Source organism: Dreissena polymorpha, chromosome 4 (genome assembly GCF_020536995.1).
Source record: "Dreissena polymorpha isolate Duluth1 chromosome 4, UMN_Dpol_1.0, whole genome shotgun sequence".
Lineage (NCBI taxonomy): Eukaryota > Metazoa > Mollusca > Bivalvia > Myida > Dreissenidae > Dreissena > Dreissena polymorpha.
Genome location: NC_068358.1, coordinates 98139966 through 98157509, shown reverse-complemented (window position 1 = coordinate 98157509; position 17544 = coordinate 98139966). Strand labels below are relative to the sequence as shown.

Here is a 17544-nt window from a genome sequence, read left to right as displayed (position 1 = left end):
ACAATAAACATATAAAATATAGGTGTTTTTATTGGCATTTTCACATTGCAACGTTCGTACATTACAGCGCACGAAATCTAACATAAGTAACTGCGACCGACTTACTTACCATACCACATTTTTATAAGATTTCATTGTTTATCAGCATTTAATTTCTGCGACCTCAGCCGATCGGGAAATAGTTGGCGGTGCCTAATATGCAAGCTTACCAAGAAATAGCTTTCTGGTGAGATAAGGTTGCACAGACTTATCAGGGACAACACTTCCCGCTTTACTGGATTTTTGCTGAGAAGAGACTTTCTTTGAAATAAAATTATAAAAGCGGAATGTGTCGTCCCATATTAGCCTGTGTTAAATACACAGGCTAATCTGGGACGACACTTTACGCACATGGATTAAACCCCCTTTTCACAGAGCATGGTCCATATGCATGCTGCTTACACAAAGAGATTTCTCTGACACTGACTCGTTGCCTGAGCGCTACATTTGAAATGGACACACACGCCATGCATGTCAGACATATATAGTAAAGGGACTGTCCATACTAGAAAGTTGCGGTGTAATTTTTGAATATATTATCAACCATTAGCACAAAGTGATTTCAATATGTTAATCATTTCACATTCGAGCTAATTGAGATACAAGTATTACATGAATGACACGTCTTAGAAACAATTTCAGTTACCGAATATATGCACGTATCGGTATTTGTAACATACACCTACTTGTGGCCAAGTTCATGTGCAGCCACTGTTCCAACTATGGCGTTAAAGTGGTCTTCAACAATGGAGTAACGTTGGCTGCCGCACACCCCGGGGGTGTAAGCCAGTCCTAACATGAAATAATTTATAAAATATGCGCATTGTATTGTAAGACAAATTATCGGTTGCAATTATCGAATAATTTATATTTATCTGAGTATTCGTGTTGCATTCTTTATTTTTACTTCATGAATACAACGCTTATTGCGCTCTTGTAGTTATAAGATTCTAATCGATGACTTTAAACAACAGCAAGTAAACCTAAACAAACCGTAGTAGAAAAATAATATCTCCATATTATTGAACAACAAACATAAGTTTGTTTTCAATATTTCTTTCGAGTTTAAATGCGTCATAAATAAGATTTGTGTTTAATAACCGTATCATGACAAACAATAATGCATATTATCGCTGAGCTTAATTTTATAGATAAAATATTTTTTTCAAAGCTATATGAAAACAGATACTTATAAACCGTAGTTCATCAGGCCAGGAACTTACCAGCAACACCAGCTTCAAACGTGTTGCCATTCAGCGCACCCATGTCGTAGCTGCAAACATATTATACAATCATTTGTAAATACCACTAAGTACAAATAATGTTATTCTTTTTGGTGAAGATGAAAATGCTATAATGAAAATACAAAGGATCAAATTTGTTTTTAATTAAGAATGCATCAATAACTAAACCTCTAAGGCATGGAAATAAAAGGGCGACCACTCGACCCATGTGCCAAAATTTTGCCATAGGTGAGTAAATGTAAAAAGCTTATAGTTCACATTGACACCTTACCTTGGTAGAAAACCTAACTCTGACAATAACAATTACTCGCACATTTTCCAAAACCGAAACCCTCTGCAAAAGAGTTTTGTCAAATGAACGTTATCGATGGGTTCTCTTTAACTTGTACAGATTGTGTCATGTTTCACCCGATATGACTCGAGTTAGTCTGTTCAACAGACCTTAGCTAAACGGAGTTAATAATAATATATGAATCATTTTTCAATGACGCAGAACAAAACATATCATACAACAAAAGAAATTGGGCTTGTCAAATCAAATCAACACTAGAACAGCAAGGTTTAACTTTCGTATGGACTGAACAAGAAACCCTGACAGAAAAATCTGGACAAACCTACATATACAATCTAATAAAACCGCGATTATTCGATCATTACAAGCAATACTGGTACAGCGAGATCAATAATTCATCAAGACTAAATACATATTGCCGCATCAAGGAATCGTTTAATACAGAACAATATCTGGATATCATCACAACAACAAAAAAATAGCACTAACTCAATTACGCCTATCATCACATAGATTAGAAATAGAAAAAGGTCAATACCACAATATTCCTCGGGATAACAGGAAATGTTAATTTTGTTATCTTAATGTCATAGAAAGTGAATACCATTTCTTATTAATATGTCCAAAATACAAAGATATTAGAAAAACTTATTTAAAGGCATATTATCAAAGATGGCCAACATTAAATAAGTTTGATTTATTAATGAAAACACAAAATAAAAAAGAAATCATTAATCTTTCAAAATACATATATAATGCGAATTGTTTACGGAACAATTTAGAAACAAATTAATTTATCTATATATACAATTTTTTCCTATAATTTGATAAGTAATAATCAATATGAATGTTAAAATGGAACTAATTATGTAGAACAATGTACTTTTTGTCTCATTATTTTATTAACAACTTTTATTATCGATGTTAGAAGAACATATCCTATATTATGAATCAGTAAAATATTTGTTAACTTCCTTCATTGCATAATTTTTATAATTATTACCTAATTTCATAATAATTACAATCCATGTCGTTACACTTGTGTATTATGTATAATTGTATAATGCATTTTGCTAAAAAGCAATTATTTGCTTAAAAGCTAATAAATGTTGTTGTTGGTGGTGGTGTTGTTGTTGTTGTTTTTCAATATTATGAATCCACTGTACATTTCACAGGTATTACAAATAAACCACGCGGTAACAAGATTCACTTTAGCATTTATTATATTCAATCTTAAAATGTTCTTAATTTATTGAATAAAATATAAATTTATAACCAATATTTCCATTCTTTATTGGTTTAAGACCTAAAAAGGCGTTTTTGTTTCATTATTTTTAATAAATAATCGAGAAGATTGAGATACCGTAGCCTTATCCTTTATCCATTTCCTTCGTTATCTATAAATAGACTATTTATTTATAGATCTTTGAGCCAGGTTATCTAGAGGCTAACCCCATACCAAATGGTATGATAGTAAAACCATTGCCTGTCCGTACAGGCTAACTCCGTTAACCTAAGGCCAATCTGAACGCATCGGACAGTGGGCTACACCACACCGTCGCCGTTATGGCGGAATTGTCCGAGGAGTCCCGATTGACCTAAGGCCTGTTGAACAGACTAACTCGAGTCGTATCGGGTGCATGACATAGTGACATACACATGACCAACATTCGGATTTTGAAAGTGTGTTTTTTTTCCAATTTCATGAATGACACCTTTTAATTACCGGTAGTTCATGTTGTTAGAAATAAAGGTGTTTAGAAACATTAGTAAATACCTGTAAGAATATGAAAAGAAGAAACTTAAAAGGCAATTCCAAGACTGGGAGATGGAAAAAGGAAAACGTCCATTGCTATATAATCATACGGATACGTATGAAATATAGATACTTTATAGCATAAAACTCTGACCTGGTAGGTTCACATAAGGCTATAAATATTTTAAACGTTGTTCTTTTACATTTCGTTGGCTCTTAACGGGTGGTTGGCTATTCATCACAAAAAACTAGGAGTTCACTTTGGGAAATCGTGCAAAAACGTTAACTTCTATTCCTTGATTATTAAGGTTAAATCCTTCGTACGATTTTAACTTTGCTTAACAAAGCGAAATGTAAATACAGAATGAAATACATTATCATTACATGTCCTTAAAACTTACAGAAAATGAATAAATGGCGACAAAACGAAAAGAATATTGACGACATATGTATAACTACTGAACGATGATGGCACGATGCAAAAGCTCATTACTTACGCGGAGAACATCATGGCGTGATCATATTTGTGTTTGTTGGCCAAATTTGTGTTGGCCCAGGCTGTAAACGCAGCTAATACCGTGTCGGCGACAAATGCAGACCGGCCGTTGACCTTGTCCGTTCGTAAGTTATCTTGGACAAACGGGGCGCCGGTGGCGTTCTGGAAGAGTAGTTAAGTATAGATATGAGTCGCGTTCTGAGAAAACTGGGCATAATGCATGTGCGTAAAGTGTCGTCCGATATAAGCCTGTGTAGTCCGCACAGGCTAATCAGGGACGACACTTTCCGCTTTTATGACATTTTTCGTTTAAATGAAGTCTCTTCTTAGCATAAATCCAATATAGGCGGAAAGTGTCGTCCCTTATTAGCATGTGCGAACTGCACATGCTAATCTAAGACGACACTTTACGCTCATGCATTATGCCAAGTCTTCTCAGAACGCGACTCATATATATATATAACCCTGAACCACTCAGATACGCACGTTGACGCACGTGTACTCGCTTAGAAAATCAACTTAAATATTTAAATTCTTTCTAACTACATTCACGTTTTCAAACCTATATTTTCATCTCTAAAAGACTGAAGAATTGACGCAAACAGCATAAAACCTGAAAAGTTCTGCTTGCATGTAGCACATTTCACGTTGCTTCTGATATGGAAAGGGTAAATAATCCAAACTCTTTCACCTAAATATACTAACTCGAACTTGCAAGAACTTAAATTCTATTCATCGTTGACCGAACTTGTATGTTAATTGTTTATCAATATCATATAATCGGGCATATATTTAATTCAATGCCCATTACATCGATTAAGTGACTGATAGCTGCGTAGATCTTTCGTGAAACTTGACATGCTTGTCAAAGACGTCAATAGCAAATTTAGCGTTATAATGTTAAAATTTGAGATCCACACGTGTTGGACAGCATAATGTACCATGTTCATGAATCCTAATACAAATATATAGGAAAAATGACACATTATTTGCACCTAAACTTATCAAAACCCGCTAGAATGTATTTAAGACACGTCACCAATTGCGTATACAATAAAGGAAAATACATAAAACGCGTCATAAAACAGGCAGATGATTTAAGTTGAGGTCACGGTCTTAGAACGGTTGATGAAAATCATAAAAAGGGTTTAACCGCTTCAGTGACGCACCCACTCACTCATCTAGCTCAGAATTAATAACTAACTTCATTGTGCAGCACTTTGCAGGTTTACACAAGTCTCTGGTTCATGAGAGATCATACTCAGCAAAAACTCCTTGCGTTTACAGTTGTCTGATAACGCAAATAAGGCCACAAAGATGTTAAGCCAAGCATGGACTTAGACGTACACGTGATGCGGAAATTGCATCTTATGATTTCTTATTACTGTTACGTCGATGAAGTGCGCAAATCAGTACTTTGAAAAATATGTTCTGTTCTGTTCTCGAATATTGTAAAACAAACTTTTACAGCATGTAACTTGTGGAAGTAATATTTGTATGTTAAGCTCGGAGATTAGGATTAATTTAATTTAACCTATTTATGCATAGTTGACTCTCCCATTCTTCTAAATTGGATCAATTTATTTCCAAAAAATTAGGGATGGCTAGTACATGTATATTAATTTCTATATTCAGATTATTTCTTACAGAAATTCATTTAAACAAACAGCGAAGACCCTGATGAGACGCCGCATCAGGCGGCGTCTCATCTGGGTCTACGCTGTTTGCCAATGTCTTTTTTTCTAGACGCTAGGCATAAATGGGTTAAGATTCATTCAATTTAATATGAGAATACACAGTGTCATGAACATCGATCGATCAATAATGACTTATATAATAATGACATTTGTTGAGAGGTCAACTTATTTTAGCCTATAAACGGGGCTATAAATTATATTCCTATTGAAATACGGACAGCAAAACATAAAACGCCCATACAAAATGAATTTGCTCATTTTGATGCCATTCGGATATACATATACTTTTAGCGACAGGGGTTTTGTTAAATTTATAACATCTATTTCTGTGCATGTTTACATCATGTTTTGGTGTACTTTGGTACATTAATAGATGGATCAAATTTCAATATCGCGTCAACTTTTCATAAGTAGGACATTTCTTTATGATTACATTAAAGCGTTCAACCTTGCACAAATCGTGATAAAACTGCCATAAAAGTAACGGAATTGAAACTTACAGTCACGATTTTCATGGTTACGTTAAAACAAATTTATTTTAAAAAATAGATTGGAAAATAGGCGTTTTCTGCATTTAACACATATTTTGTCTTCACATTAACAAAATGAATTGATATAAATGCGTATGTTATTATCATGTGTGTAAAATAAACGTGAAATGAGTTAAAGAATATGCTTCTATGAACATTTAATTGTAATTATAAATCTAAAATAACGGAAACATACGTGAGATTCAAAATGTGTCATAAAAATTGCAACAAACATATTAATATTGTTTTGATCGAAGGAAATTTGTGACAAACCCATAATACCAATATTACCTAACGTTCTATTTAAGTAAATGTAATAATCGGTGGTAATCTTGTATGTATATCTATAATATCTTATTTTGATTTATGTGTCATGTTCTGGTATTTTTTTCTTTCTAAATGATACATATATTCGTGAATAGATGCTTCGTAGGCTTGTTTACGAACTTATCTTAAATTTGATTTATCGTATTTGCTATAAAATGTGTACAAAAAAACATAAATATAATATGTAATGACAAATCAGGTATACGCCTGTATTTATTACATTTTTCTAGCATGCAATACGTTTTTCTAGAATGTATTGTACGTACGTCAGCGATGTAGATGCCTGCGTACCGAAGGGAGATGGTGTATCCGGAACCAGTGACACTTTCATATCGGAGATTCATCTAAGAAATACACTCAATCTTGTGATGCACAAAATGGTTATTTAAGTTCTAAACAACTTCGAAAAAGTAGGTACAAACAATAATGACCCATGTTAGCCAACAACGATAATTGCTTTCAAATACGAACGGTTTATAAGGTATTGTTATGGAACAATAAAAACAATAAAAATAAACATTGTTTACCGATTATTCCAAGTTCAAATTACAGATGATTAAAACGTCATAACGACTTATTTTTTTGTTTCTACAATTAGTACCAATATTGTGCGGCTCTAAGATAGCCCCCCCCCCCCTCCCCTGATAAGTGCCCCCTCAAAGATTTTTCACTGGACGGATATTTGCCCCCTCACTGTTTTTTATTGGGCGGAGAACTGCCCTCCTGCTGAAAATTAGGGGGCGGAAAAGTGCCTTCATGTCAGAATTGATGACCCGGAGAAGTGCCCCCTAAATAAAGAAATTTCGCGGCGAGTTAAGTCGATATATAGAGCGAGAATTACAATGATAAACACGCATTCATGTATAGTGAATGGTGCAGATACGTACAAAGGGACTTAAATAATATTATCACGTGGCTGTAGAAAATTTGTGTTATTCAGTTCGATAAATGGAAATATACTTGTACTGAAATTAAATTTTTACCGGATAAAATGTGTGTGTGGGGGGGGGGGGGGCAGTTCTTCGCCCATACAGATTTGATTGGAGGACACCTCTCCGCCCCCTTTAAAATAAGGGGGCACTTCTCCGGGGGGGGCACTTCTCCGGGGGGAGTACCTTTCCGGAAACCACATTGTGCATTGCGGCTCAAAATACTTTATAACTGCATTATTGCAATTCATCCCGTGGGACACCTTTACAAACAAAACCAAGTGTGTATAGAGGGTACAATTCAAGCGTTTAGAGTTCAAAAGGATCAGATTAATGTTAGTGATGTTGTACTATAAATTCAATTTACAGAAAGCTTATTTTAGAGCGAATAGTCTGTATAACCAATCATGCATCACATCTCGATATACCGGTAAGGGGTTTTAACTGATCTGCAATGTTTATGAAGTGTATATAAATTGGGTAGGTACACAATCGCCAAAACATCTTGTTTTCAATAAAACAAAAAAAATGCAAATCAAATACGTTTGTTCGATTTGGGAACTTAATATTGTTTATTGACATCATTAACCCATTTATGCCTAGCGTCTAGAAAAAAGGCCTTGGCAAACAGCGTAGACCCTGATGCGACGCCGCATCAGGGTTTGCGCTGTTTGCTTAAAGGAATTTCTTTTTAAAAAAATATTCTTAACAAAGAAATAAATATACTAGACATCCCTAATTTTGGAAATAAATTGATCCAATTTAGAAGGATGGGAAAGTCCGCTAGTCATAAATGGGTTAATTAAAAGTTCTTATTAAATTATTAATAGATGCTCTTTCTGCAATGTCCTTATTTAATGTTATTTCAAATAACGATACCTAGCAAGTATTACTTTTTCATATTTGCTAAAACAGTAATTTTAGAATTGCTGGCAAGAATATCAATTATGTATTAAAGGCACTTTTTTGCGCTCACACGTCGAATATTTTATAATAGCGCTACGTGCAGTTTTGATTAAAATGCATGTTTGACTACCGAAACACTTGTATGTTCACATTATAAACAATAATATCAATTGCGTTTTAATTGTATGGTTGGTACTAACTGTGTTGAGGACGAATGCGTAGAACTGTTTGATTTTGCTCAGTGCGCTCGCTTTTCTGGCTGCACTCTCGCCCGTCGTTTGATTATACCAACTGTAAACAAGAATTTCGTGAAAAATTAGTGCGACGTTTACATTAATGCTAAGATGAAGTTATTCTCTAACATATAATACTAACTAGTATTCAGTGGTGCGGTGGTCGAGCAATATAAAAGGTGAACGCATTATTATAAAAAAGGAGATAATTATAAAAACACGACGACATTGATGATGTTTAAAGGGACCGTCAACTAGATTGACGAAAAATAGAAAAGTTGCAAGATACCGTATTTTTTTTTAAATCATTAGTTTATATTGATTGTAATATCGCTACTGGTATTGTGTATAATTTAAACATGTTTAAACATACAATGAGTACAAGCCGTAGTCGATCACGAAGAAAACCTCAACAATGTATGATGCAGGTGTGACCTGTCTCTTCGTCCGCAATTGTTCGTCTGACAGTATCTCCGTCGCTTTCTCCAACATGCTTTGATCTTGAATGGAAATTATTAACAACTTATGTATGGAAGGGAATATCCGCCAGTCCATTCATGTTGCCAAGTGACATTACATATTGCTAATTGACAATTGCATACTGCTAAATGACAATTGCATACTGCTAAATTACAATTGTATTTTGCTTTATTTATTTGTTACAAAATAATTGCGTCTTCCTTACGTCTTTACGCTTGTTTCTATCAGTTAGTGAAATATTGATTGCATACTTCTTTTTAATGTTTACTCGATGTATGTTTATCATGTATTCTCTCGAGTAAATGACAAATGAATTATTTCTGTTAAATTGTTCATGTGGCTATCTTCTTGTTGCTGAAATATTATCATTTGAATATTGCTAGAAAGTGGCATATTTTGTAAGTTCTACTAAGCGAAATGAATAAGCACAAGGCAGCAGCTCACATGAAGTAAGCCGAATGCCGAATGCATTAAGACGAATGCATTAGGTTACAATATACTAAATCTTTTTGGAGTGCATACTATACTCTCTAAAAACATGAACATCATTTATTTAAAGACACGGTTCTCTGTAGGGTCACTTGCCATGACTTTATTTGAGTATATTTCTGTGTGCATGTGGCAGGGAAAACATTGTTGTTTACTAGAAATTCACTCTTTTATCTGAAGATTGGAGACTACATAAGACTTTGACAGATGGCGGGAAACCCTCATGAACTGGATAGAAGCCGGTAAATAGATGGCCGTAAAACAGTGACTTTTGATTCGTGACGAGTTCTTTCTTACATATCGCGTGACCTATCTTTTTTATTGCTTAAATCAATTCGGCTTGGAATGCTCTTCGAGAAAAGGTATGGTTATGAGGGTCTCTATGCGCAAAAGTTTGACTTTATTTTTCGTTAAAGTTATTGCTTTTACATTGAATTTGTGTAGGAAATCTTTTACTATATTGTAACCATTAGTAATACTGAATTCATACACGACGGAGAACCAGAGTTGTCGGTCGTTTACGGTAGTTTTCGTAAAAGGTTAATATTTAGAACGGTGTTGTATTATATATCTACCAGATGAATCACTCTACCGCGTCGTTTCGAACGTATTTTCCACTGTTCTTATTCAGGTAAAGGTTACTTGTTTAGTGTACTTGTTTATTATGTTAATAGCATACGATTGTAATCCCCATTTCGAACGTTGAGTTGTCATTTGGTTTGTGATTAAGGTCTATTTGAAGTTAATGGACGTAATCTTGTTTTCATTTGTAAACACGTCAAACGTCCCATACTGCACAGTAGTATTGTTGTAACGAAAGTGGGTTACGATGATCAAAACGTCTAACTGTTGGCTTGTTAGAATTTAACTATTAATTTCATTCTGTTTTCATCGCATATCTTCGTAACACTGTCATTTATCTAATCAAATCGGTTGATACCTAGGTTGGTAAAATTGTATCTTATGTATCTTTTAATTGTTTTTTACTAGTTTATCCCCAAAACGACATGGAAATTCATACAAAGAGCTAAATAAAATGGAAAGAAATGTGAGAAAATAAGAATGCACAGTTACCTCATTTACGTACAAAATAATTATGTTTTCTGGAATTAAATGGTTTCTCTTTTTCATTTCAAATGTTTATATTTCGGATACTGTTTTATACTTTTATCAATATATGTTGACCATCTTACACCTGTGTCTGTATATTGGGTACGAGATGACTTTGGATATGTACCAGTTGACCAAAAACAGGTATAAGTTGACCAAAATGGGTTTGAGTTGATCACAATATGTGTTGAAAAGTTACCTAAAAGGTGTCTTCAAACAGACACATTTAATGATGATTTTTCTTGTATAGACTTAAATGGTAGATCGATCTTATTTTTCTTTGCATCTATAATGTGTAGCTCAGTGACCCAGTTAATGTTTACGGTTTGTAACTCAGGGGTCCTGGGTTCGATCATCACGTGCGGTGCTGATTTTTTTTCATGGGAGTTTTACTCTGGCCAGAGTGCATAGCCCTAGCCTAGTACTGGTGAAACCCAGGAAGCATAATTAAGTGAATCTTTGCCTTAATGTAGGTTAAATACACGGGCAAAAACACCATACAAACAAACACATCAAGAGGTTAGTACATGTAGGATAATGGGGGGGTTGAAGATTTCCCATAAAGATGGTACTTAGATGATCAAAGCAGATAAGATCATATTTCTGTGAAAAATGTATAGAAACTATTATCTCTTGAATCTATGATTATACTACATAATGGTGACTTTTTTTATAAATAAAAAATAATGTACATGAAAACATTTGCAGGTATTAGCCAACAGCAAAGAGCAGCTGCTCTTTTAAGGCAGGCAGCAGATTTGTTGAATGTCAACACATGTGACAGGAGTACACAATACCAGCACCTGCACCAGTAACCTCTGTAGCACCCTGTCAGTAGCACTAGTGCTGCAAAGGCAATTTTTGCACCCGACAGTAAAAGAAGGAGGCATCGACATGCAAATACAGGAACAGTGGCAGTGTCAGCACTGGACTATTACACCCAGGTGTAATCAGGAAGGCATCACTAAAGAGGCCTGTGCTAGATATTTTGGAATTACAGTCTTTACCACAGTAGTTCTTTTTTAATGTAAAGATTTCTATTGTTTCATAATATGGATGCATGCACATCTTATTTTACTGTGCAAACTTAAAGAAGTCATTTATTATTGAATACTTCCTAATTATTGTTTACAAGACCTTCCTGTACTTTCAATTTGTTCTTGAAACTCCCTATATAAATAATGATAAGGAAAAATGCTTTTAGCAGCTACCTCTAAAAAGGTTTATGGAATGAGTTCCATAGTTTAGGATATTTCAAAAACTTTTGAAATAAAAAAAAATAATTCCCAAGTGTACCCGTCCTTTTTCCAATTGGGCAAAGACATTGCTGCAAAACAGAAAATCAGATTCCACAACACGGCACTTATAAGTACTGTATACAAATTAACATGTGTATCAAGTTGAGTCATGTTCAAACTGCACAGGTTATACCGGTAACTCTGGTGGTATCAGTTATAGAATTAAAATGTTTTTTGCCCGTAAAATACAAGGTAAACAACTATAAAAAGTTATCAGTTATACAATTGCATATACTTAAAGTTTCTAAGGCCTAAGCTCTTGCATAAATCAAGCTAAATATTAAATGATTTCAATCTTAACAAGACAAATGTGTTGCATTCACTTCCCTACTGTAAATGCAGGTTCCTGGTTACAACTAATGACCACCTGTTGAAGGAGCTAGACGTTACCAGGGAGAGACACCAGCACAAATGTGAATCAGATTAACTGGAGCTACAAGCAACTTGAGAAAAACCTTCAGGGACCAGTCTAAATGTTCTGATAATGACAATAGTGTGTTATGTGTTTTATTGCTAAGAATTTTGGGTACTCTGTATCCAATATCTAAAGTGGTATTTTATTAAGATTTAGAAACTAACAAGGCCAATCTTAATAAGAAATATTCTGCTGGAACATATTGATATGTTTATTTAATCATGCAGAAATTTGTTGTTTGCCATTTGATCAATTGGCATGCTTAAACTCAACATAATATAAGAGAAATTGATTTATTTCACATTATTTTACTTATCTTGCAATGATTTTTCAAGCATCTTTTTCACACATCTTGTAGATTGGTAAGCAGATATGTTCTTGCTAGATTTCAATGGTGTAGTTTTTTAGTAAAAATGTCTTGCCTTTCTATTGTGTGGTGCTGATATTTAGACATAAGTTATAATTTTTTTGCAGTGAACAGCCTAGGTTAAGTAGACCTGGTACATGTATTCAATCAAATTGAACCGCGTTCACGGGAAATTGGCTTTATGCATGTGTGTGAAATGTTGTCCCAGATTAGCTTATGTGGTCCACACATGCTTTTCTGGGACAACACTTTCGGCCTAGACTGGATTTTCTTTTTCAAAATACTTTCTTTAAACGAAAAATCTCATAAAACCAGAAAGTGTCTTCCCTGATTAGCCTGTGCAGACCGTACAAGTTAATCTGCGACAACACTTTAGGAACATGCATTAAACCCCATTTTCCCAAAGTAAGGGTCAATTGTATTTATTTCCTTTCAGTATTTACATGCCCTTTATTTTAGGATCATACAGATTCTAAATGCCTATTTATTGTAGGCTGAATATTCAGGTATAATCAAAAAGTGTCATATTAAGATCTTTGTTAAGACAGGGCCCTGAATTCTATCATTTAATGAGGTTATGTGCTTTTCCACACTTATTGTATGTCTTTTTATAAGTAAAAGGTGAACACTAGCAACAATATAATTTGCTACCAAAAATGTTTTCCATATATATTACTTCTTTTTTATGAAAGAAGTTAACATGTGTAAACAAAAGTTTGGCAAACAAAATGATGGGTATTAATTTCTTTGTGATTCTATGCATTTATTCTACATAAATTATAAAACCATGATGAAGTGTATGTAATTAACAAATATAAATCAGTTTATTTAATGTTCATCCAGGCATATACATATAACCAGACAGTAGTGCAATCTCACATGTATATGTAGGTTTTTAACTTATATTGCACCAGTGTATAGATTGTTTTGAAAACAATTGTATGCTCATGTTAAAGTTGCATATGTCTAGTCATAAGCAGTATGTGTGGGATACACTAGCAACAGGACCAGAGTGATCATTTTGTTTTCAGATGATGTTTATTTATTGTGTGTTTCATCCTAATATTTATTGAACCAGTATGCCATGTAAAACATATATTTCCTAATAAAATTTAAAAGAAAGGTTATTCAGTATTTAGATTATGTTGACACGCTATTTCATCATGGATGGCTTCATCCACAGTCATTGCAAGACACACAGCAACAACATAATTGTGCCAAGGTCTGGGAAAATGGGTCTTAATGCATGTGTGTCAAGTGTTAATCAGGGCAAATCAGCGATGACATTTTACCTAAATGGTATTGTTCGATAAAAAAGTCTGTGGCGGAAAGTGTTGTCGCTGATAAGCCTCTGCTGACGGTACAGGCTAATCTGAGACAACATTTTGAGCACATGCATTGGGTCCAATTCTCCCCGTGCCAGACTCAAATGTTAAAGCAATGCACTATTTAAAAATATATTCAATGAAGAGCAGCAATAGTGGTTTGCAATTTATTGAAAATCTCATAATTTTTCAAATGAAAAAGATTTATTCATTTTTTACAACATGCAATCATCTTTCCAAAACAACAACACAATTGGCATTTCTTGTAAACTTGATTTCAACAAAAACAACCATAAACAACAATCCCATTTGCATCTTTTAAAAGGAACAGCTCCATGAGATACACATGCATGCCACATATCAGCTGCTATCTTCAATATTGCAAAATTTGATCTTTGACCTTGAAGGATGACATTGACCTTTCACCACTCAAAAAGTGCAGCTCCATGAGATACACATGCATGCCAACTATCAAGTTGCTATCTTCAATATTGCAAAATTTGACCTTTGACCTTGAAGGATGACCTTCACCTTTCACCACTCAAAATGTGCAGTGCCAAATATAAAGTTGCCATCTTCAATATTGAAAAAGTTATGGCCAATGTTAAAGTTTTCGGACGGACAGACAGACGCCATATATTTGAAATTTGACCTTGAAGGATGACCTTGACCTTCACCTACCTTGCCATCCTACGGGGGGCATAAAAACATATTCCACCAGAGAAATATCAACAATTATGTAAGTTATATCTAAGAAAAGGTTGTTGTTGTTTTTTACAAAATCATTACCTCAAGTTTACAAAATCTTGTATAATCTATAAAAAAAATCATTGTCAAATCATTTTTCAAATTTCTTGAATCATTCACAATTGTTTTCTAATAAATGTTCATTCATGTATTTACATGATTTTTAGTAAATGCATTTAGGAAATAATAATAGTACATAATGATGTTATTTATCATGTCTTTTGCTTGATATAATCAAGCAATTATTTAAAAATTAGAAATTGTCTAATTTTGATACAACATTTTGAATTGAAATATTAAAAACCTTCTATAAATGACTATTCTCATTCATTAAATGACGTAATTGTTTGTTGCAATATATTTTAATCAAGCTCATATTTGAATTCATTAACTTTTATTTATAAGATGAATTTTTTACTTCCAAAATCTCATCCTGGAGCTTAAGATTTTTTGTGTCGGACCGCAATTTGCATTCCGAAACCTTGTCGTAGGGATATTTTGTTTATTGCCATATTTTATTTACGGCGATTACTAAATTCTAAATACTAAATGTTCTGAAATGCTGATCTTATTTAAATGTTCCTATATAAAGCACTCATTTTACGGGACGACACTTTCCTCCTAAACTTGATATTCGGTAAGGAGAGACTTTATTGAAACTAAAGATACCATAAAAGCGGAAAGTGTCGTTCCTGATTGGCCTGTGTGGAATGCACAGGCTAATCTGGGATGGCACTTTACGCACATGCAATAAGCCCAGTTTTCTCAGAACGCGACTCTTTTTATGACACGGTGTTTGTTCATGATCTGATCATAATCTACGAAAAATCATGATAATTATAGATACATATATGTAATATTCTATTCACTATTGTGAATTGTTTCGCTTTTTGTGTAAGATTAATAAATCTAAATAAAGCCCGACTACTTCAAGCATGTTCGTTTGCATAATGTAATTTGATTGGTCGTCAGCATTCCAGAAACCGATTCCAGCGTCATCAAGCGCTTAAACCAATCGATTGGGGACATTCGTTGACAAACATGTTTAAGTTTAACTTATTGTTGTTCACCATGTACAACCCAATGCATTATTTTGATGGTAAATAATAATGTCTGTTCATTTACAAATGTTACATCTTTTTTTAATTATTTCACAACTGCAAACGGTCCGATTGACTAGGTTATGAGCAGTGTTTTCTGGACTTGTGCACCATTTAATTTTTGTTGATTAAAATAGTGTTTTGTTAAATATACGCCACAAAGACAAACTCGTTATGTAATTTAATGGGAATTTAATAACATATACATAAAGCCATATCCACAACATATACACAATCCCCGAGTAACCATATCTATACGACCTATATACCCCTATTACATTCACTTACTCCCTAAATATTGTACAAGTTGAGAACGAGCTTGTGACGTAACAACTATGTTACCTCACAACTGGTAATACAACCTGGGTTTGTCAGGTGACTACTGACTATTCCACACTGAGAGTTCCAAAGCTGGTTTAAGACGAGGAAACAATAAAGTCGTTTCTTTAATTCATTTCTTACTTATACACTACGCTCACGACTGGAACACCTCTGGGCGTTAACAATAGTGACCTAGTCCTGTTGTAATCAAACTAAATGATTGGAAACTGTGCTTGCAGTCATTTAAATTTGATATTTAATGTAAATAACTTTTCGACGCTTATAATATCAACTTTATAGTAATGCTTTATATTGCCGTTATTTGTATGTTGATGGGACGTGATATTTCTCAGTGACCAAATGACACGTGTAAACCTATTATGCTGTATATATTTCTGTTCTAGTATTGTTATCCCAATGGGAAGACAAATGATACATAGTCCCAATAATCTAATTTCTTAACTAAAGTATTGTGTAGTTCGACCTAAACAATGAACGATTTAGAACATAAACTTATTTTTAAATCAAAGTACTGACAGTACTGGTGTGACGATGTTTTTGCAGAGGATTGATATAAAAGCATCTATTTAAGTTTATCTACATCACCACAATTGTGTATGTGAGTACGAACATTTTGGGTAGGAAAAAAATGGGTACGAAAATTTTGGGTACAAAAATGATGCAAAAAAAAATTGGGTACGAAAAAGATTTGGTAACGAAAAAAAAATGGGTAGGATAAAAAAATGGGTACGAACAAAAATTTGGGTACGAGCAAAAATTTGGGTACGAAAAAAAATTGGGTACGAAAAAAATTGGGTACGAAAAATGTAGGGTACGAACAAACAATTGGGGGTACGGGGAAGTAGTACCCAAGGTGAACTTGATCCATTCAGCGAAACTGGGAGGCGGGTTACATTCTCGATCAAATATAACAAGAAATATCTTTAAAAAGATATTCGACGTGTATTTTCTGTACCACTTATCTTAAAAAAACGTTCTGTTACAGTAAAACGTTTGTGGGGTATAACATTACGTTTCAGCATATAAATTCAAAACTTGACATGCTCTTTAATTACACTATGCTCTTTAATTTCACATGTATATCATACCAAACTTTATACTTCGTTGTTTCCTTTCCTAAGTTAATGATGCTATGTGTACGGACGTGATTTCACATGCCCATGTGCATGAACATATAATTTTTCTCTGTTGATTATTGTTTTTTTTTCTAATTCAATAAGCTTAGGCATGTTTGTTCGTTAGGTAAGGCAATAATTACATGATGATTCCCGAAAGTAGGTATGAGCACATAGTCGTAAGAGCACTTGACTACGTGAGTTCGCACATGAACACATGGTAAGGTTAACCACGGACTCTAGATGAGATGTCAATATACGCTCCGTGGGTTAACTAAATCTCCGCGATATGACCTATTATGTGTTT

General features: G+C 34.0%; 1 protein-coding gene and 1 long non-coding RNA gene across 2 annotated transcripts in view; one reads left to right on the top strand and one right to left on the bottom strand.

The window, feature by feature from the left end:
* Positions 1-17544, bottom strand: part of LOC127878647 (uncharacterized) — a 76957-nt gene that overhangs the window by 19772 nt on the left and 39641 nt on the right. Inside the window, exons 6-11 of the mRNA XM_052425176.1 lie at positions 8823-8949; positions 8417-8507; positions 6648-6725; positions 3829-3989; positions 1263-1312; positions 726-831 (exon numbers count right to left, since the gene is read on the bottom strand). Coding sequence (XP_052281136.1) covers positions 726-831; positions 1263-1312; positions 3829-3989; positions 6648-6725; positions 8417-8507; positions 8823-8949 — 613 coding nt within the window. The remainder of the gene's footprint in view (positions 1-725; positions 832-1262; positions 1313-3828; positions 3990-6647; positions 6726-8416; positions 8508-8822; positions 8950-17544) is intronic.
* Positions 11363-13735, top strand: LOC127879865 (uncharacterized). The gene is made up of 2 exons (XR_008049309.1): positions 11363-11539; positions 12169-13735. It is a non-coding gene; the product is annotated as an uncharacterized LOC127879865 (long non-coding RNA).